Source organism: Callithrix jacchus, chromosome 2 (assembly GCF_049354715.1).
Source record: "Callithrix jacchus isolate 240 chromosome 2, calJac240_pri, whole genome shotgun sequence".
Taxonomy (NCBI): Eukaryota; Metazoa; Chordata; class Mammalia; order Primates; family Cebidae; genus Callithrix; species Callithrix jacchus.
The window spans coordinates 16,677,614-16,700,000 of NC_133503.1; the positions used below are offsets into that span (position 1 = coordinate 16,677,614).

The following is a 22,387-nucleotide window of genomic DNA, read 5'->3' on the forward strand; positions in this document are numbered from 1 at the left end:
CCCTGCCCTGGTGCCTCCTGGAGCCAAAAGGACATTCCCTTTCCTCCCTGCCAGGAAGCTCAGCACATTGCTGCAGGGGTGCTGGGTGCTGTGGGGCCAGAGTGGAACCGAGTCCAAATCATTCTGCTCACTGCACTGCCTCCAAAAAATCTAGAGAAAGAAAAGTGACTTCATTTTGGAGAGCCAGCAAACCAAGAACATGACAGGTGGATGACCTACCTAGCCATCTTAAAAGGCATGAATATCAGGCAGGCAGATCACAACATTAAGAGTTGGAGAGCAGCCTGGCCAACATGGGGAAACCACATTCTACTAAAAATACAAAAATTATCCAGGCATGGTGGCGCATGCCTGTAATCCCAGCTACTTAGGAGGCTGAGGCAGGAGAATCGCTTGAACCGGGGATGGGGAGGTTGCAGTGAGCGGAGATCATGCCACTGCACCACTGTACTCCAGCCTGGGTAAAAGAGCAAAACTTAGTCTCAAAACAAACAAACCGAAAAAAAAAAAAACAGGCATTAATATAGAGGCCAGGTGTGGAGGCCTGTAATCCCAGCATTTTGGGAGGCCAAACTGGGAGGATCAGGTGAGCCCATTAGTCTGAGACCAGCCTGGGCAACATGGGGAAACCCTGCCTCTACCAAAAACAAAACAAAACAAAACAAAACAAAACAAAACTTAGCTGGGCGCGGTGGCGTGCACCTGTGGTCCCAGTTACTCGGGAGGCTTAGGCAGGAGGATCACTTGAGTCTGAGAGGCAGAAGTTGCAGTGACCTTTGATCACGCCATTGTACTCTAGCCTGAGTGACAGAGCCAGAAAAAAATAAAAATAAACTTTAAAAAAGGTGTGAATCTCGAGCTTCCTTTGATATTGGGGAAAGGGGAACAAGGAGAGGGCTGAGGTCAGGAGGCAACTGGTCACCACAGACATCTGGGTGTCGGCGGAAATCTGGGTTTTCGTGGGAGTCCGAGGAGGTTGACAAACTTTTTTTTCTTTTTTTTTTTTTTTTTTTGAGATGCAGTTTTGCTCTTGCCGCCAAAGGCTGGAGTGCAATGGTGGCACAATCACAGTCCACTGTAACCTCTACTTCCCAGTAGAGGTGATTCTCCTCCCTCGGCCTCCTGAGTAGCTGGGATCATAGGCTACCACCACCACACCAAGCTAATTTTTGTATTTTTACTAGAGACACGGTTTCACAATGTTGTCAGGGTGGTCTTGAATTCCTGACCTCGGCCTCCAAGAGCTGGGATTTAAGGCTGCTGCTGCCTGGCGGAAGGCTGCTAAACTTCTTTATCCTTGGTCAGGTCACAAAGGTCCTCTACATCTTTAACACAACCTTGTTTTTATTGTTTGTTTGTTTTTAAGACAGAGTCTCACTCTGTCACCAGACTGGAATGCAGTGGTGGCAGGATCTCAGCTCACTGCAACCTCCGTCTCCCAGGTTCAAGTTATTCTCCTGCCACAGCCGCCCAAGTAGCTGTGACTACAGGCGCACGCCACCATGCCCAGCTAATTTTGTATTATTAGTAGAGACAGGGTTTCATCATCTTGGCCTGGATGGTCTCGTGATAGGCCTGCCTCAGTCTCCCAGAGTGCTGGGATTAGAGGCGTGAGCTGGGACAGAAAACAGAGGGATGCGGAGACCGTGAAGATGCTTTTGGATAATGGTCTGAGGTTGGGACAGTGGCAGGAGACACCACTGACCCCACAACACCATTGACCCCAGGAGATCCAGACACTATTGACCCTGGATGTCCAGGAAAAGAGACCAGCCTGGCAGTTACATGTGTTGTTCTTCAAACTAGTTGCCCAGTTGGAATGACCGATGACATCAGAGATTCCAACCTTCCTGATTGGACCGCACTCCGTGGGCGCTCGGAAACCCAGGTACACAACAGTATCTTCTCAGAGCTGTTCTCCACTCCTGACTTCTCCCCAGCCTTGAGAACAGATAACGTACTTTTACTTGTCCTGATAGAGTGTGGAAGAAGGCTTTGGGCAGAACAGGCACCAGGTTCCGTGGGAGGGAACACAGTTTGGGAGACACCATGGCCAGCTGTCAAGTGCAGCCGCAGATTGAGGAGAGGAGCCCCCAGCCTAGCATCTCGGGGTACCCCCTCCTGGAGATGAAAGATGATGAAGTGCCAGGACCATCAGGTGAGGGGACTGCAGGAAGAAGAGATGGGAGAGGATTGACTAAGAAGAAGGAAGAGGGCCGGGCGAGGTGGCGCGCACCTGTAATACCAACAGTATGGGAAGATGAGGCGGGTGGATCACCTGAGGTCAGGAGTCAGAGATAAGCCTGTCCAATATGGCAAAACCTTGTCTCTACTAAAATACAAACATTAGCTGCGCGGTAGTGGTGCGTGCCTGTAATCGCAGCTACTTGGGAGGCTGAGGTATGAGAATCGCTTGAGCCTGGGACGTGGAGGTTGCAGTGAGCCGAGATCGCGCCAAGGCACTCCAGTCTGAGTGAAAGACTGAGACCCTGTTTCAAATAAAAGGAAGGGCCCACAAGTCAGGAAGAAGCTCCTGAGGAGGGTGTGTGGGAAGAAAGGAGGGACTCAGGCCAGGCCCAGTGGCTCACACCTGTAATCCCAGCACGCTGGGAGGCTGAGGCAGGCGGATCACTTAAAAACAGGAGTTTGAGACAGCCTGGCCAACATATTGAAACCCCGTCTCTACAAAAAGTACAAAAATGATCTAGGTGTTATGGCGGGCACCTGTAAGCCGAGCTACTTGGGAGGCTGAGGCAGGAGAATCACTGGAACCCAGGAGATGAAGGTTGCAGTGAGCTAAGATGGCACCACTATACTCCAGCTTGGGTGACAAAGCATGACTCTGTCTTAAAAAAAAAAAAATAAAGGACTCAGAGAGCCAGGGACCAGGGAAGGAAATGAGGAAGCATTCTGAGGAGAAAAGGAAGAATGGGGAGGAGGAGAGGCACATGGGGTTCAGCAAGGGACAAGCCAACCGCCTGCGGGGCTGGGAGGATGGAGAGCGGTTTGGGGTTTTGGGTCGGGGTCTAAGGTGATCAACTGCAGAATCACTAATTACACCGTGGCTGCTTTCTTTACTCAGTCCCTTGGGTAGAACCCCGCACCCCGAGTAAGTTCCTTTACTGGAACATGAAGAGGGAGTGGTCGGACAAATCTAAGGAGGAGCCCAAGGAGGAGACAGAGAAGAAGCCTGAGGAGACCTGGGTGCTGGACCCCCTGTCTGGGCTCAAGATGAAGTTAAGGAAAGAGCGAGTGTCACCCGTGCTCCCTGAGGACTACAAGACTTTCAACACGCTGCCTGGTAAGAGGACACGCCAGAGAGCACCTCCAATCCTGTTCTTTTAAAAAAGAAGCTTCCCATAGCTATACTTTTCACATGGGAAAAATATGGCCCACAGTGGGTGAGCTCTCCATGCAGGAGGACTTGACGTTCCTAAGCATCACTTATGAGGGACGCTTAGGAGGCCATAGAGGACTCGGCTAGACTTGATAAGGGTCTGTGATTGGGATAAGAAACTTTGGTTTCGGCCAGGCGCGGTGGCTCACGCCTGTAATCCCAGCACTTTGGGAGGCCAAGGCGGGTGGATCATGAGGTCAAGAGATCGAGACCATCCTGGTCACCATTGTGAAACCCTGTCTCTACTAAAAATACAAAAAAATTAGCTGGCCATGGTGGTGCCTGCCTGTAATCCCAGCTACTCAGGAGGCTGAGGCAGGAGAATTGCCTGAACCCAGGAGGCGGAGGTTGTGGTGAGCCGAGATCGCGCTATTGCACTCCAGCCTGGGTAATAAGAGCAAAACTCCGTCTCAAAAACAAACAAACAAAAAAAAAGTTTGGTTTCAGGCTAGGCATTGTGGCTCATGCCTGAGAACCCAGCACACTGGGAGGCTGAGGCAAGAGTATCGCTTGAACTCAGGACTTGGAGGCTGCAATGAGCTGTGACTGCACCACTGTACTCCAGCCTGGGTGACAGTGCAAAACCCTGTCTCAGAAGAACAACAAAGGCCAGGCACGGTAGCTCATGCTTGTAATCCCAGCACTTTGGGAGGCCAAGGTGGGTAGATCACCTGAGGTCAGGAGTTGGAGACCAGCCTGACCAACATGGTGAAACCCTGTCTCTACTCAACATAGAAAATTAGACAGGTGTGGTGGCGCAAGCCTGTAATCCCAGCTACTCAGGAGGCTGAGGCAGGAGAATCACTTGAACCAGGGAGGCAGAGGTTGCAAGTGAGCCGAGATGGCGCCACTGCATTCCAGCCTGGGTGACACAGTGAGACTCTGTCTCCAAAAAATAAATAAAAATAAAGACAAAATAAAAAAACACAGAAAGCAGCTTCAGCTGTGCGCTCTGAAACTTAATGTCTCTTGCTGAATTTATTTGCTTTTTAGAGGCAGTCTTGCCCTATCACCCAGGCTGGACTGCAATGGTGTGATCTTGGCTCACTACAACCTCCGCCTCCTGGATGTAAGCGACTATCCTGCCTCAGCGTCCTGAGTAGCTGGGATTGCAGGCCAGGATCACACCATGCCGGCTAATTTTTTGTATTTTTAGTAGAGACGAGGTTTCACTGTGGTAGTCAGGATGGCCTTGAACTCCTGACCTCATGCTCGCCTCGGCTTCCCAAAGTGCTGGGATTACAGACATGAGCCACCATGCCCACCTCCTGTGTTTTTCTTCAAACTGGCTGCCAGGTTGGAATAACCAGTGACATGAGAGATTCCAGTCTTCCTGATGGACTGAACTTTGTTGGCACTTGGGAGCTCAGGTGGACGACAGCATCTTCTCAGAGCTGTTCTCCACTCCCGACTGCTCCCCAGCCTTGAGAATACAGAATGTACTCTTCTGGGTCCTAGTCGAGTCTGGAAGAAGGCTTTGGACAGAAGAGGGACTAGGTTCCGTGGGAGGGAACAGAGTTTGGGAGAGATCATGGCTAGATGTCAACTGTAGCCCCAGGTTGAGGAGAGGAGCCCCCAGCCTAGCACCTTGGGGTGCTCTCTCTGGAGGTGGTAGATGATGAAGTGCCAGGACCATCAGGTGAGGGGACTGGAGGAAGAAGAGGTGGGAGAGGATTGACTAAGAAGAAGGAAGGGGGTCGGGCGCAGTGGCTCACACCTGTAATCCCAGCACTTTGGGAGGCTAAGGTGGGTGGATCACCTGAGGTCAGGAGTTTGAATGCAGCATGGCCGACACGGTGGAACCCTATCTCTACTAAGAACACAAACATGATCCTGGTAATACTGCTGCACACCTGTAATCCCAGCTACTCAGGAGGCTGAGGCAGGAGAAGCGCTTGAGCCTGGAAGGTGGAGGTTGCAGTGAGCCGAGAATGCGCTCCAGTCTGGGTGAGGAAGTGAGACCATTTGTGGGAAAAAAAAAAAGGAGGAACCCAGTTATCAGAAAAGAACACTTGAGGAAGGTGTTGGGAAGAAAGAAGGGACTCAGGCCAGGCGCAGTGCCTCACACCTGTAATCCCAGCACTTTGGAAGGCCAAGGCGGGTGGATCACTTGAGGCCAGGAGTTTGAGACCAGCCTGGCCAACATGGTAAAATCCTGTCTCTACAAAAAATACAAAAATGAGCTGGGAATTGTGGTGGGGACCTGTAATCCCAGATACCTGGGGAGCTGAGGCAGGAGAATCACTGGAACCCGGGAGATGGAGTTTGCAGCAAGCCGAGATGGCAACACTATACTCGAGCCGGGGCGACAGAGAAAGACTTTGTCTCACCAAAAAAAAAAAAAAAAAAAAAAAAGGAGGGAGTCAGAGATCCAGGGACTAGGGAAGGAAATGAAGCATTCTGAGGACAGAAAGATGGAAGAATGGGTAGGAGAAAGAGAGACACATGGGGTTCAGCAAGGGAGAAAGATGGAAAAATGGCTCACAGAGGCCAACAGTCTGCGGGGCTGGGGAGGATGGAGAGTGCATTGGGGTTTTGGGTTGGGGTCTAAGGTGATCAATTGCAGAAGCATTACACGGTGACCTGCTTTCTTTACTCATCTCCTTGGGTAGATTCCAGCCCGCCTAATTTCCTTTCTTGGCAAAAGAAGAGGGACTGGTCGGATGAATCGGAGAAGGAGCTGGAGGAGGAGACAGGGAAGGAGCGCACCCCTGAGCCTGAGGAGACCTGGGTGCTGGACACCCTGTGTGGGCTCAAGATGAAGCTCAAACGACGGCGAGTGTCACCCGTGCTGCCTAAGCGCTATGAGGCCTTCAATACGCTGCTTGGTAGGAGGACACCCCAGAAACCACCTCCAATCCTGTTCTTGTAAAAAAGAGGACAGTTTCCATAACCATACTTTCCCAATGGGAAATGCACCCCAGTGGGTGAGCTCTCCATGTGGGAGGACTCAGAGGATCCAAAGCATCACTACTGAGGGACACTTGGGAGGCCACAGACGATTTGACTAGACTTGATAAAGGTCAGTGATAGGATAAGAAAGCTTGCTTTCAGGCCAGGCATGGTGGCTCATGCCTGAGATCCCAGCACATTGGGAGACTGAGGCAAGAACATCACTTGAACTCAGGACTTTGAGGTTGCAGTGAGCTATGGCTGCACCACTGCACTCCAGCCTGGGTGACAGAGCAAAACCCTGTCTCAGAAGAAAAACCAAGTCCAGGTGCAGAACTCATGCCTGTAATCCCAGCACTTTGGGAGGCCAAGGTGGGTAGATTATATGAGGTCAGGAGTTCGAGACCAGCCTGACTACCATGGTGAAACCCCGTCTCTACTGAAAATACAAAATTAGATGCGCATGGTGGTGCATGCCTATGATCCCAGCTACTCCGGAGGCTGAGACAAGAGAATTGCTTGAACCCAGGAGGCACAGGTTGCAAGTGAGCCGAGATTGCACCACTACATTCTATCCTTAGTGGCAGAGTGAGAGTCTGTCTCCAAAAAATAAATAACAATAAAAGAAAGGAAAACAAAATCAAAAAAATAAAGAAGTTTAGCTGTCCTGTCTGAAACTTACTGTCCCTTGCTGACTTTTCATTCATTCATTCATTCATTCGAGAAGGAGCCTGCCCTATCACCCAGGCTAGAGTGTAATGGCGCAATCTTGGCTCACTGCAACCTCTGCCTCCCAGGTGGAAGCAATTCTTCTGCCTCAGCCTCTCAAATGGCTGGGATTACAGGACAGCACCACCAAGCCTGGCTAATTTTTTTGTATTTTTAGTAGAGATGAGGTTTCACTGTGTTAGCCAGGATGGTCTCCAACTCCTGACCTCATGATCTGCCTGCCTCGGCTTCCCAAAGTGCTGGGATGACAGGTGTGAGCCACCGTGCCTCATCTCTATGTTTTTCTTCAAACAGTTGGCCAGGTTGGAATGACGAAAGACATCTGCAATTCCAACCTTCCTGATTGGAAAGACTGAACTCCGTGGGTGCTTGGGAGCTCAAGTGGACAACAGCATCTTCTCAGAGCTGTTCTCCACACCCGACTTCTCCCCAGCCTTGAGACTAGACAATGCACTCCTCTGGGTCCTAGTACAGTCTGGATGAAGGCTTTGGACAGAACAGGGACCAGGTTTCATGGGAGGGAACAGAATTTGGGAGAGATCATGGCCAGCTGTCAACCTCAGCCCCAGGTTGAGGAGAGGAGCCCCCCAGCCTAGCACCTTAGGGTACTCCTCCCGGAGGTGGTGGACAATGAAGTGCCAGGACCATCAGGTGAGGGGAATAGAGGAAGGAGAGATGGGAGAGGATTGACCAAGAAGAAGAGAGGGGGCTGGCACGGTGGCTTATGCCTGTAATCCCAGCATTTTGGGAGGTCATGGCAGTTGGATCACCTGAGGTCAAGAGTTCGAGATGAGTCTGCCCAAATGGTGAAACCCTGTCTCTACTAAAATAACAAAAATCACCCAGGCAGTATTGGTGCATGCCTGTAATCCTAGCTACTTGGAAGGCTGAAGCAGAATTCTTGAGCCTGGGAAGCGGAGGTTACGGTGAACTGAGATTGCGTCTCTGCATTCTAGTCTAGTTGAGAGAGTGGGACCCTGTCTCAAAAAAAAAAAAAAAAAAAGAAGAAGAAGAAAGGAAGAAAGAGAGAAAGAAAGAAAGAAAGACCCAGAAGTCAGGAAGGAACATCTGAGGGAGTGTGTGGGGGAAGAAAGGAGGGACTAGGGCCGGATGCAGTGGCTCATACCTGTAACCCCAGGACTTTGGGAAGTCAACGCAGGAGGATCACTTGAGTCCAGGAATATGAGACCAGCCTGGCCAACATGGTAAACCCCGTCTCTACTAAAAGTACAAAATAGAGCCAGGCATTATGGGCACCTGTAACCCCAGCTACTTGGGAGGCTGAGGCAGGAGAATCACTGGAACCCAGGAGACGGAGGCTGCAGTGAGCCGAGATTGCACCACAACAATGGGCAATCCAGCCTGGGTGGCAAAGCAAGATAGTTTCAAAAAATAAAAAAGGATGGGGTCAGAGAGCCAGGGACCAGAGAAGGAAATGAGGAAGTGTTCTGAAGACAGACAGATGGAAGAATGGGGAGGAGGAGGAGAGGCACATGGGGTTCAGCAAGGGAAAAGCCAGGAGTCTGCGGGGCCGGGGAGGATGGAGAGTGCTTTGGGGTTTTGGGTCGGGGTTTACGGTGATCAATTGCAGAAGCATTACACGGTGGCCTGCTTTCTTTACTCATCTCCTTGGGAAGGTCCCAGTTCACCTTGGATCCTTTGCCGTAAAAGGAAGAGGGAGTGGTCGGACGAATCTGAGGAGGAGACAGAGAAGGAGACAGGGAAGGAGTGCACCCCCGATCCTGAGAAGACCTGGGTGCTGGAGAGGCTTCAGGGGCTCAAGATGAAAATTAAGCGGCGACGAGTGTCAACCGTGCTCCCGGAGCACCACCAGGCCTTCAACAGGCTGCTTGGTAGGAGGACACGCCAATCCCGTTCTTTCAAAAAAGAAGAAACTTCCCGTAACCCTACTTTTCCCATGGGAAATATATGGCCCCAGTGGGTGAGCTCTCCATGTGGGAGGACTCAGAAGTGATCACTCATGAGGGACTTAGGAGGCCATAGATGATTCAGCTAGACTTGATCAAGGTCTGCTATTGGGGTCAGAAAGCTTGCTTTCAGGCCAGGCGCCTGGCTCATGCCTGAGATCCCAGGAGGTTGAAAGGCTGAGGCAAGAGGATCGCTTGAACTCAGGGCTTTGAGGCTGCAGTGAGCTATGACAGCACCACTGCACTCCAGCCTGGGTGACAGAGCAAAACCCTGTCAAAGAAGGAAAACCAAGGCCAGGTACAGTAGTTCATGTCTGTGATGCCAGCATTTTGGGAGGCCGAGGCAGGTGGATCGATTGAGGTCAGGAGTTTGAGGAGGTCAGGAGTTTGAGGAGGTCAGGAGTTCAGTCTGACCAACATAGCAAAACCCCGTCTCTACTAAAAATACAAAACTCAGCCTGGTGTGGTGGCACATGCCTGTAATCCCAGCTATCCAGGAGGCTGAGACAGGAGAATTGCTTGAACCTCGGAGGGGGAGGTTGCAGTGAGCCAGTATCACACCACTGAACTCCATCCTTAGCAAAAGAGTAAGACGCCATATGAAATAAAGAAATTTAAAAAATAAAGAAAAACAAGATCAAAAAACAAAGAAAGCAGTTTCAGTTGTGCCCTCAGAAACGTAATGTCTGTTGCTGACTTTTCTGAACCTAAGTATCTCCATCCCTAGAGGGGGATGCCAAGGCCATGGTCACACCCTGCTGATGGGAATGACTTTCTGACTCTGCAGGGGTCCCTGCGTGTCTGCGGGGAGGGCATCCTGCCTTCTTCCCAGCTCTCCAGCCGGTAGATTCTCACACCCAGGGCCTCCTTTGGCCTCTTCTCAGGGCAGTCTCAGAGCGGGAGCCTCTCTCCCTTGCCCAGTGAAAGTCATTCTCTCCTCTCCCATCCACCTCACCTGCGGCCACCATCCTGAGACTTTCCCCAGGGAGGCGCAGTTCTCCTGGCTGCCCTGTTTCTCCCATGGAAACTCCTTTCTGCTTCTCACACTAAAATCTGCTCTCTAATCACAGAGGATCCTGTCGTGAAAAAATTCCTGGCCTGGGACAAAGATCTGAGGGCATCCGACAAGGTAAGGTCGTTCTCCACGAAACTGTGTTCCTGTTCCAACACACAGCCTGGGGGAGGGCACAGCTTCCACACCCACAGTTCCACTCCCCTCTCCTCCACCAGCTCCCACCTGATGCTCCACAGTCTTATTTTGTTCTGAGACAGAGTTTTGCTCTGTTGCCCAGGCTGGAGGGCAGTGTCCCGATCTTGGCTCAATGCAGCCTCCCACTCCAGGGTTCAAGCGATTCTCCTGCCAGCCTCCCTAGTAGCTGGGATTGCAGGCGTGCACCACCATGCCTGGCTCATATTAGTGTTTTTTGTAGAGACAGGGTTTTGCCATGTTGGCCACGCTGGTCTTGAACACCTGACCGCAGGTGATCCACCCGCCTTGGCCTCCCAAAGTGCTGTTAATACAGTCATGAGCCACTGTGCCCAGCCACCTCCCACAGTCTTGAGTCTTGGCGCCAACCCAGGTTTTTTGTGTGTGCTTTTTGTTTTTTGCTTTTTTTGAGACAGAGGCTAGCTCTGCTCTCTAGGATAAAGTACAGTGGTCTCTAATTCCTGGGTTCAAGCAATTCTCCTGCCTCAGCCTCCCGAGTAGCTACAACTACAGGCACATGCCACCACCATGCTCGACTAATTTTTAAATTTTTGGACAAAGAGGGTCTTGCTATGTTGCCCAGGTTGTTCTCAAATTTGGGCTCAGGTGATCCTCCTGTCTGGGCCTCTCACAGTACTGGAGTCACAGGCTTGAGCCGTCACTTCCAGCTATTCTTGGTCTTTTTATGATTTGTCAGCATCTCCCTCAGGACTCTGCAGGTTTCTTGCAGAGTGAGTGAGTGGCCCCTGCCTATCCTAGGGGTCCTTAGCGATCTGAGCCCTGGGGCATAGTCTGGCCACAGCCCTGAAGCTCCCGGCCCCTCCACTCTCAGCTCTTTGGGACATTTCTCTGCCTCGCACACACGAGACCCTCCTGACGCCAGCCAACCTAGACACACTCCCTGCAAAGGTCCCATGGGAGCTCACCATCCTGGGAGCATCACCAACATCCTTTCCTCCAGCTTCTCGGATTTGCATCCGACCTTCTAATACCCTTCCACCTCACTATTTCCCAATGAGCACAGTCACCCCAACACTGAGGTCCCTCCTCTGATGGGCAAACCCTCCCTTGCCCCCATTTCCCCATCTGCACAATCTGCCTTTTCCAAGATGTGACCTCTCCCTCTCTGTGTTCCTTTCTCTCCATCAGTACCTGCTGGCCATGGTCATAGCATATTTTAGCCGCGCCGGCCTCTTCTCCTGGCAGTACGAACGCATTCATTTCTTCCTGGCTCTGTGAGTGCTTTGCTCCCTCCTATCTGTGAATATCCAACACCTTGGGACAGCAGGGCAAGTCGGATTCCAACCTCTCATTTATTTATTTATTTTTTTTTGAGACGGAGTTTCGCTCTTGTTACCTAGGCTGGAGTGCAATGGCGCGATCTTAGCTCACCGCAACCTCCACCTACTGGATTCAGGCAATTCTCCTGCTTCAGCCTCCCAAGTAGCTGGGATTACAGGAGTGTGCCCCCATGCCTAGCTAATTTTTTGTATTTTTAGTAGAGACGGGGTTTCACCATGTTGACCAGGATGGTCTTGATCTCTTGACCTCGTGATCCACCCGCCTCGGCCTCCCAAAGTGCTGGGATTACAGGCGTGAGCCACCGCGCCTGGCCCTGTTCTTTCATTTATTTGTCCTCTTTACTCTGTGTGTAAACAAGATAGGCTTATACAATGGCCTTCTTAAACTGTTCCTTCTGAAAACAAAAGCAGCCCAGGTGCGGTAGCTCACGCCTGTAATCCCAGCATTTTGGGAAGCCAAGGCAGGCAGATCACCTGAAGTTAGGAGTTCAAGACCAGCCTGGACAACATGGTCACACCTCACCTATACTAAAAATACAAAAATTCGCCAAGTGTGGTGGCATGTGCCTGTAATCCCAGCTACTCAGGAGGCTGAGGCAGGAGAATCACTTGAACCTGGGAGGCAAAGGTTGCGATGAGCCAAGATTACGCCATTGCACTCCAGCCTGGATGACAGAGCAAGACTATGTCTCAAAAAACAAAAAAAATTAGCCGGGGCTGCTGGTGTGAAGCTGTAATCCCAGCTACTTAGGAGGTTGAGGCAGGAGAACTGCTTGAACCAAGGAGGCAGAGGTTGCAGTACGCTACGATTAATTAAGCCACTGAACTCCAGCCTCAGTGAAAAAGCAAGATGTTTTCTCAAAGCAAAACCAAACTCAAATGCCAGTTTAAAAGTAAAAGAATAAAACCAAAGGAACCATCCACCCCTCCTAAGGGGAGAGAAAAAGGAGCAGACACGACGCCTCCCCCAGCACAGCCACTTCTGGTTCTTCTGTCTCTCTCCTTCCCACATCAACCCCACATGCAATGGTTCATCGTCCTCCTCCGGGTTCCCATGACAGAGGCCACAGTTCAGGCCTCGCTTCACTCCAATCCACTGCCAAATGCTCCCTGCTGGGGTCTCCTGGAGCCTGTCCCCAAGCCAGGGGGCTTCCTGGTGCAGCCGGAACATCTCTCCAAAGCACAGGTCCGACCCCCATTACCCACCTGAACAGCTTCCCTAGCTGATGTCTTTTCAAACCGAGGCCAGGGCCACAGTGCCAATTCCACCCTCTCTACAATCTCTCTGCAGCCAAACAGGCTCCCCATCCTGGTGTTTCCTGGCTTGGTTTCACCGCTCCTTCCAAACACCCGCCACTCGACTTTGCATGTGTGTTTTCTGTCTGGGGTCCTGCACACGTGTGGTTCTGAAGGGAAGCACCCATTCCTTGACATCAATTCACCCCACAGCCTCTGTGATGCCTTCCCTTATCTTCCCACCTCTGTATGCCCGTAGCACACCAGTGACATCCTATTATAATGTGACATTGGGATGAGGTTTTTTGCCCTGATTTCTCCCAGTGCCATTAGACTAGATGCCTACAGAAGGCAGGATCTTGGAAAAATATCAATGTATTTTATTTATTTTATTTTTTCGTGACAGAGACTTACTCTGTCTCCCAAGCTGGAGTGCAGTGATGAGATCAGAGCTCACTACAGCCTCCATCTCCTGGGCTCAAGTGATCCTCCCACCTCAGCCTCCTGATTAGTTCAGACTATAGGGCTGTGCCATCACACTTGGACAATTACTTACATATTTATTAAATTTTATTTATATACATTTTATATATATATATTTTTGAGATGGAGCCTCACTCTATCAACCAGTCTGGAGTAAAATGTCACCAACTTGGCTCACTGCAACCTCTGCCCCCCGGGTTCAAGCAATTCTCCTGCCTCAGCTTTCTGAGTAGCTGGGACTACAGGCCCATGCCACGAGGCCCAGCTAATGTTTTGTATTTTTAGTAGACATGACGGTGTTTCGCTGTGCTAACCAGGGTGGTCTCAATCGCCTGACCTGGTGATCCACCCGCCTCAGCCTCCCAAATTGCTGGAATTACAGGCATGAGCCACCACTCCCATCCTATTTATTTATTGAGAGAGAGTCTCGCTCTGTCTCCCAGGCTACAATGCAGCAGACCTATCTCAGCTCACTACAACCTCGGCCTCCTGGGTTCATGTAATTCTTGTGCCTCAGCCTCTGGAGTAGCTAGGACTAAGGTGTGTGCCACCATACCAGGGGATTTTTGTATTTTTAGTAGAGATGGGGTTTCACCATGTTCAACAGGTTGGTCTCAAACTCCTGGCCTCATGTCACCCACCCATTTCAGCCTCCCAAAGTGCTGAAATTCCAAGCCTGAGCCACCACTCTTGGCCACCAGTTGGCTTTTTGTCTCCATCCCGAAGGTGTGAGGGGTGCCCTTCAGCAGGCATCTGTCCAGGAGGGCCCTCCTGAGGAAGGCATGGCTCTCTGCAGGGTGGGTGCCAGTCCTGAGCTAAGGTACCCCACCCTCCTCTCTGGGAAGCTGACCTCAGCCAGAGGTCTCTCCTGGTGGTGCCCCTGCACAGGAGTCTGATTTCTGCCCCCAGCTACCTGGCCAATGACATGGAGGAGGACAACCAGGGCCCCAAACAAGCCATCTTCTACTTCCTGTATGGGAAGAACCGCTCCCAGCAACCCTTATTCCAGAAGCTTCGGTTCCAGTTCTTCTGTTCCATGCACTGCAGGGCTTGGGTTTCCCTGGAGGAGCTGGAGGAGGTGGGTAGGGTGTGGGGAGGTGGGGAGGAATCGGGTGGTTGGAGGCTAGATGAGGGGATGGAGGGGTATCCTGGGGTGGGGGTCCCTGTTTTCTCAAGGGACGTTTGTTTTTGCAGATCCAGGCTTACGACCCAGAGCATTGGGTGTGGGCACGAGATCGTGCCCTCTTTTTCTAGAGCTACAGCACCATGGAGGCCTAAGGTCATCGGCCTGAGAGAAGGTATGTCTGCATCCCCCATAGTCAAGGCAGAACATTGTGTCTATCTAGACAATCCAAGGAACTCAATTGCTTGATCCAGCTTCAAGCCTGGGCAACTTGGCGAGATCCACTCTCCACAAAAATTCACAAATTAGCTGGGTGATGTGGGAGGCATCTCTATTCCCAACTACTCAGGAGGCTGAGGAGGAAGGATCGCTGGAGCCTGGAACACTGGGGCTGCAGGGAGACCTGATCCTGCCACTGTACTCCAGCCTGGTCGACACAGTGAGACCCTGTCTCAAAATTCATCAGAAATACTGAGTTCCAGGAGGTTCATTAGGATTGACACACTTGAATTACCTATTTGGGTTGAGGATTCAGTGAAGATTCGGTTTACATCTTGTGCAGCTAGCCATGTTGAGGACTCAGCATGAGACTTCAACATTACGAAGTAGGATTATGGATTAGGCTCCGGGACTCGTGGTTCCTGATGTTGTCACATTAGAACCGTATCTAACCTGATTACCAGTTTAGATCTTAAGTGACATGAAAGGCCACATGTGATGAAGTCTAAAGCCACATTGTCTGAGGGTGCTCTACTCCCTGGGCAGACCCACAGAAAGTCCTGGCTAGGAAATAGATAACTGGGGATGGCCTTGGGTGTATTAAGTGAGTTTTGGCGTCCGGGTCACCGAAGTGTGCGTATCACAATTGAACATCAGGCTAGAGAATGAAGGGCAGGAGATGAAACTGGATTGATCAATCGCTCTGAACTTTAGTTAGAATTGACACAAGACGTGAATGACCTTCCTAGAGAACTGTTTCCTTGAAGCCTGACATCCTCTCTCACTTCCAGAACACTGGGCCCGGAGAGATGCGGATTTTCAGCACGAAGTTTATTCCAATGCTAATGACAGACATACACCAGGAAGGAGGAGAGGAGCCATTTGTGCAGATCATCTAGAAGAACCTGGACTGTTCTAGAAAGACCTCAATAGCGTGACCACGCTGTCCTCCTAGGGGTGGAGGGGCGGGGAGACGATACTTCTAGGAGTCCGTGGAGGACAGTGAGAAACCAAGGGTGTTTCTGGTTCCACCCCTTCCTGCGGCACCACCTCCCTTTTTATATTGCTGAATTCCAGCCTCTCCAGGAGCATCTGAGGGCACAGTACAGGCACTCAGATTGGCACAGAATTATTTGTAAAGTATGAGTGCCGTCGGATTGTAACAGGTAGCTTCATGCATACTATGCATTTTTGTGGTTTTGGAAGTGTTGGCCATTGAATTATTCCTACGTTTATTTCAAATAGTTTGGAAATTGTTTTACTTTTGAAAGCTTGCTGTTCCTGTAGAGTTTTTGATGAGAATTATAGCTGTTACATATACAGAAATATAGTTATCTTTTTTAAGAAAGAATTCCATTTATCCTAAATCTTTTATTAAATTGTTTTATCTATTATATGTGCTCCTGAAGCGAGCACTCTTTATCTATGATACTTACATGATAGTCTATTATATTTATAGCTATGTGGTAGTTCCCGTAAATCTTCTAATAGAAATTTTTATTTCCTGTTTAGTGTTTGTTACTGAATTGTGAGAATTCAGTGGTGATTTTTAACATGTCTTAGATATATTGTAATATGTTTAATATATACTATACATTTTATTGGTTTATTTTGAAAAAGATGGGCATAGAATTATTACTATATTTATTTAAAGAGTTTGGAAATACTGTTTTTGAATAGATGCTTGGCAGCGTTCACGCCAAGGGCTTGAGACAGTAGCGTGACTCGCCCCATCTTGGCTGCTGGACCTATCTGCCCTCGCCTCCCCCCGCCCCCCGCTCTCAAGGGCTGTCGAGTTGAGGGAAAAGAATGGCTAAGCTACTAAGGCAAGAACAGAATGCAGAGTAAGGGCCTGAGGTTTGTGAGGACATTGTGCTGACTGCTTCATATCCCCTTTAGTCTCTGTGTAAGCAATAGGCTTGCTGCAATTGAGATTCCTGAGGGGCAAAAGACCCCTGCCCATATTTTCACAGGAGCTGAGCCTTTGCTCTACCACCTGATGGAAAGCATAGTTAACAAGCCACCTTAAAGGCACCATTGTTTGTTTGCACTGTGTATCTTTGAAAAACATGTATTAACTCTTAGCTGCTTTGTAAGCTATTATCACAAGCCCCCTTGAAACTGCTTTGTGAGCTGTTATCACAGGCCCCTGGCAACTATTTTTGCGTGATTTCTGTTCCCTTTTCTGTTTGCCCCCTTTTTCTGCTGAGCTAAAGTAAATGTAACAAGAAAAAAGGTATAAAAGCTGTCACCTACAGAAATAAAGTTGTGGCTTGACTGCAAGTAGACCTCCAGACTCCACTTTCCTATATTCTTTCACTTCCACGCACTCTCTCCCTCAGGTTGAACGAGACATCTACGTTGGTGGTCTCAGGAACTCCTGCAGGTCGGTAGCCCCCCTGGCAGACGTGCCAGACCCCGACAGATGCTGTTTCTATAAAGTTGTGTGATGGGTGTTATAGCCATTATATATATATAAATACAATTTTGTTTTCCTTTTTAAGAGAGGATTCTTTCTATCCTAAAGCTTTTATCTGTCAAACTTTTTATTTGTTATTACACCTGCTCCTGACGCGAGCCCTCTTTTTATCTGTGATACTTACTTAATATATCTATTACTTGTATAGCTAAGTGATGGTTCCCCTAACTGCTTGTAAAAATAAATTTGGATTTTATGTTTAGTGTATGATTTGAAATGTGAGAACTCAGACTTAATTTTTGCCTCTTATTGACATGTTTGTATGTTACCTTGAAGAGGATGTGTGTTTTGAAGGAGGCCATGAGCTGTGTGTTTTCAAGGGAACCTGTGCATCTCTTGGGAAACCTAATAAACATGAAGTTTTCTCATCTTCACAGTGAGTGCGATCAGATTGCTCCAGGTTGCTTATTTGCTGTCAAGTGACATTTTTCCTTAATGAGGTTTTGGTTATTTGAACATATTTATTGGCTCTGGAAGATAATTCTGTATTTTTATATATATATAGAAACAACGTAAGTCTGGAAACAGTGCTCACACCTATAATCCAGCACTTTTGGAGGTTATGGAGGGAGGATCGCTTGAGGCCAGGGGTTTAAGACTAGCCTGGGCAACATAGCAGCTACATCTATTTTTTTCTTAATATTTTTTTAAAAATTAGAAGAGAAGGCTAATCCCAAGTTAGGGTTTTGCTTTGGTTTGGTTTGTAGAGACAGAGTCTTGCTCTCTTGCCCAGGGTAGAGTACAGTGGTACGATCTCAGCTTACTGCAACCTCTGCCTCCCGGGTTCAAGCGATTATCCTGCCTCAGCCTCCCGAGTAGCTGGGACTACTAGCATCCATCTGCATACCCGACTAATTTTTGTAAATATTACAGACAGGGTTTCACCATGTTGGCCACGCTGGTCTCGAACTTCAGACCTTAAGTGATTCGTCTGCCTCGACCTCCCAAAGTGCTGGGATTAGAGGCATGAGCCACGGCGCCTGGCTGACTTCCAGAGTTTTAATAATAGACGTGTGGTTGAAGAAGAAAAGGAAGCCATGTGAAAAGAGGCCAGTGAAGGGCAGGACGTGAAGTTCTCTACCTACAGGAAACCAGCCCAGAGCCTCCCACAGGGACTTCAGTACAGAGGGCCGGGAAAATCTGCATGAACCTGAGCCCTGAACCTAAGACAGGACAAGGCCTTTACTGTTTCTGCAGACTCACAAGATGCAATCTCTGTGGTCCATGCGCATGGGATGATCTGGAATAAAGGGGACCTCATGCCTGTAATCCCAGCACTTTGGGAGTCTGAGCAGGGCCGATCACCTGAGGTTGGGAGTTTGAGACCAGCTTGACCAACGTGGAGAAACCCCATCTCTACTAAAAATACAAAATAAGCCAGGCATGATGGCACATGCCTGTCAACCCAGCTACTTGGGAGGCTTAGGCAGGAGAATCCCTAGAATCCGGGAGGCAGAGGTTGCCATGAACCACAATCATGCCATTGGGCTCCAGCCTGGGCAACAAGAGCAAAATTCTGTCTCAAGAAAAAAAAAGGGGGGAAGGGAGCCCTCTAAATGCAAATAACATGGAATCAAAGGTGCAACAGAAATACTGGCACTGATTTGGGCCGCGGAAAGGCCTAAACAGGTAACTGCAGTCCATTGCCAAGGTCATCAGCGGGGTGACTGAAATAGCAAATTTCAGAAGCCATGGCCAAGACAGCTGCACGGGTGGGGAAGTCCTCCAAATGTCTCTGCGTCCTTCAGTAGCTCTTTATAAAATAAGGCGAGGTACTCCACTGATGAATTTCTTTTTTCTTTCTTTTTTTTCTCTTTTGAGACAAAATTTCACTCTTGTTCCCCGGGTTGGAGTGGGATGGGGTAATCGCAGCTCACTACAACGGCTGCCTCCCAGGTTCAAGTGATTCTCCTGCCTGGAACTCTCAAGTAGCTGGGATTGCAGGCGCCTGCCACTACAACCCGATAACTTTTTGGATTTTTAGTAAAGATGGGTGTCACCATGTTGGCCAGGCTGGTCTTGAACTCATGACCTCAAGTGATCCACCCACCACAGTCTCCCACAGTGCTGGGATTATAGGTGTCAGTCACTGCACCTGTCCCTGCCTGGGGGATTTTAAAAGCCACTGTAGATATCACCTGAGTTCCATAAGGTGGCCCCTAAATAGAAGAGGCAGGATATGAGTGCCTGCAAATGTGAACCGGGTTATTGTAAAAGACGTCCATGACTCCTTACACTACGGGAAGGCAGTGGGACACAGCTTGCTGTCGGCATTATAAGCACCCCATGATGAAAGGAAACAACATAATAGATAAAGCGGCTGACCACTGTGTCTATCATCAGAATAGCAATGCTCCAACCAGACCCATACCTTGTCTATCATCAGAATAGCAATGCTCCAACCAGACCTCCCATACCTTGTCTATCATCAGAATAGCAATGATCCAACCAGACCTCCCATACCTCTTTTTTTTTTTTTTTTTTGAGACAGGGTGTCTCTCTCTCTCTCCCCCAGACTGGAATGCAGTGGTGCCATCTCAGCTCAGTGCAACCTCCACCTCCCGTACTCAAGTGATTCTCCCACCTCAGCCTCCTGAATAGCTGGGATTACAGGGACACACCACCACACCCAGATAATTTTATACTTTAAGAAAGACAGGGTTTTACCATGTTGGTCAGGCTGGTGTCAAACTCCTGACCTCAAATTATCCACCGACCCTGGCCTCTCAAAGTGCTGGATTACAGGCATGAGCCACCACACCCAGCCAACCACTGAGATTTAGAAGGCAGTCGAGTCCACTTTACCACACCTCACCTGGTTTCTTCCTCTGCTGGGGGCCCTAGTGGCCATTGTTCCCTGTTACTTTTCCTTTGTTTTCCTTTTTTTTTTTTTTTTTTTGAGACGGAGTTTTGCTCTTGTTGCCCAGTCTGGAGTGCAATGGCACAATCTCAGCCCACTGAGATCTCCACCTTCCGGACTCACTCCATTCCTCCTGCCTCAGCCTCCTGAGTAACTGGGATTACGACATGCGCCACCACGCCTGGCTAATTTTATATTTTTAGTAGAGACAGAGTTTCTCCATGTTGGTCAGACTGGTCTCAAACTCCCAACTTCAGGTGATCCGCCAGCCTCGGCCTCCCAAAGTGCTAGGATTATAGGCTGAGCCACCGCGCCCGGCCTCTCCTGTTACTTTTCAGTCCTATATATTAAACTGATGGTAAGCTGTTTTTCCTCCAGGCGCCAACACTTCCATCTTCAGTCTGTATTGCAACAACAATACCAGCCCTTCCAGCAACTCCGGGGGACCCCAAAATTCATTTGAACTCAGCAGCCTAAGAATTTCGTTACTCAACTTTAGGGGACTCAGTGCCCCCGTCAGCATGAAGTAGATACAGAAACATGACCTTCATCCCTCTTCCCTCATGAATGAGGAGTGGAATGTGTCGGCAGGGCATTCGGGGCGTGGCTTGAAAATCGGTAACTGCATCAGACCAAATCTACTTCAACTTTTTATTTATTTATTTATTTTTTGAGACAGAGTCTCGCCCTGTCGCCAGGCTGGCGTGCAGTGGCGCGATCTCGGCCCACTGCAACCTCCGCCTTCCAGGTTCAGGCAATTCTCCTGTCTCAGTCTCCGGAGTAGCTGGAATTACAGGCATGCGCCACCACGCGCGGCTAATTTTTGTATTTTTAGTAGAGACAGGGTTTCACTATGGTGGCAAAACATCGTCTCTCCTTACCTCAGGTTCTTGAGGTAAGGAGAACCTCCAGTGAACCCCCCGCCTCAGCCTCCCACAGTCCTGGGATTACAGGCATGAGGCACCCCCCCAGGCCTCAATCCGACTTTTATGTAATGAAGTTGTCGGTTGTTTTTCAGTTGCCATGGACTCCCAGGCTGACGGTCACATACTCTGAGCGTGCCCAGATTAACCAAGCGTGCAACCATGGCGTGGAATTTAAGGGCTCGGACTGAGGAGCTGAGAGCGATTTAAGAAGTGTAAAGGGCCGGGCGCGGTGGCTCAAGCCTGTAATCCCAGCACTTTGGGAGGCCGAGGCAGGTGGATCATGAGGTAAAGAGATCGAGACCATCCTGGTCAACATGGTGAAACCCCCGTCTCTACTAAGAATACAGAAAATTAGCTGGGCATGGTGGCGTGTGCCTGTAATCCCAGCTACTCAGGAGGCTGAGGCAGGAGAATTGCCTGAACCCAGGAGGCGGAGGTTGCGGTGAGCCGAGATCGTGCCATTGCACTCCAGCCTGGGTAACAAGAGCGAAACTGTATCAAAAAAAAAAAAAAAAAAGAATATATCTGTTTGGGTGTCACCAATCTGTGACCTGCAAGCTCCCTCCCTGGAAGTCTTCCTGTCTTTGGCCAGGTGCGGTGGCTCACGCCTATAATCCCAGCACTTTGGGAGGCCCAGGTGGGTGGATCACGAGGTCAAGAGATCGAGACCATCCTGGTCAACAAGGTGAAACCCCGTCTCTACTAAAAATACAAAAATTAGCTGGGCACAAAAATTAGGTGGTGCGCGCCTGTAGACCCAGCTACTTGGGAGGCTGAGGCAGGAGAACTGCTTGAACCCAGGAGGCGGAGGTTGCGGTGAGCCGAGATGGTGCCATTGCACTCCAGTCTGGGTAACAACAGCGAAACTCCGTCTCAAAGAAAAGAAAAAGAAAATCCAAGTACTTTAAAAATCAGAGTCCAGCGATGCTGGAGGTGGGTGGAGTGCAGAGTCTTCACTAAGGGAGGATCTTGAACAAATACAAAGTTGCAACCTCAAGTGAAACAAAGGATTCAGACAATGAAAACCAATGGATTCTAAGACCAGTATAGGCTGAGAGGCTGCTGAGTACCAGGATGCTGAAAAGCAGCTCAGTATCATCTCAGGGGCTACCCTAGAGCCCCCACAGAGCAACCTGGCACCAGGGGAAGCAGCTCTACTAGGTATCTTCCAGTAAGATGATGTACACCACATGGCCTTTAATTCTCCTTGTCTTTCTTTCTTATTTTTAGAGACAGGGTCTGGCTCTGTCACCCAAGCTGGAGTACAGTGGTGCAATCATAGCTCACTGCAGCCTCGAACTCCTTGGCTCAACGGATCCTCCCACCTCCCCAGTAGCTGGGACTACAGCTCAAGTAGCACTGCTATGAATACCCGAGGCTGAGTCATCCATAAAGAAAAGCAGTTTAGGCTGCGTGTGGTGGCTCACACCTGTAATCCCAGCACTTTGGGAGACCGAGGCAGGCAGATCACTTGAGGTCAGGAGTTTGACAGCAGCCTGGGAGAGAATCACATCTCTACTAAAAATACAAAAATTAGCTGGGTGTGGTGGTATGCACCCGTAATTCCAGCTACTTGGGAGGCTGATGCAGGAGAATCACTTGAACCC

The 22,387-nt window shown here is 49.6% G+C and overlaps 1 protein-coding gene and 1 long non-coding RNA gene across 3 annotated transcripts in view; one reads left to right on the plus strand and one right to left on the minus strand.

The window, feature by feature from the left end:
* LOC144580561 (uncharacterized) overlaps window positions 1-22,387 on the minus strand; it is a 123,412-nt gene that overhangs the window by 55,264 nt on the left and 45,761 nt on the right. The window lies entirely within an intron of this gene.
* Window positions 1,898-19,437, plus strand: LOC118151645 (putative speedy protein-like protein 3). Its single transcript, XM_035292062.3, has 9 exons — window positions 1,898-2,158; window positions 3,083-3,301; window positions 6,010-6,225; window positions 8,656-8,871; window positions 10,017-10,075; window positions 11,303-11,388; window positions 14,083-14,251; window positions 14,368-14,471; window positions 15,307-19,437. Exons 1-8 carry the CDS (start codon window positions 2,050-2,052, stop codon window positions 14,425-14,427), a joined length of 1,134 nt encoding a protein of 377 aa, XP_035147953.1. The 5' UTR covers window positions 1,898-2,049; the 3' UTR covers window positions 14,428-14,471; window positions 15,307-19,437.

Coding starts and splice junctions, on each gene's coding strand:
- LOC118151645 (XM_035292062.3), top strand. CDS start 2,050: ATGGCCAGCTGTCAAGTGCAGCCGCAGATTGAGGAGAGGAGCCCCCAG. Junction 3,302..6,009: donor GACTTTCAACACGCTGCCTG/GTAAGAGGACAC, acceptor CTCCTTGGGTAG/ATTCCAGCCCGCCTAATTTC. Junction 8,872..10,016: donor GGCCTTCAACAGGCTGCTTG/GTAGGAGGACAC, acceptor CTCTAATCACAG/AGGATCCTGTCGTGAAAAAA.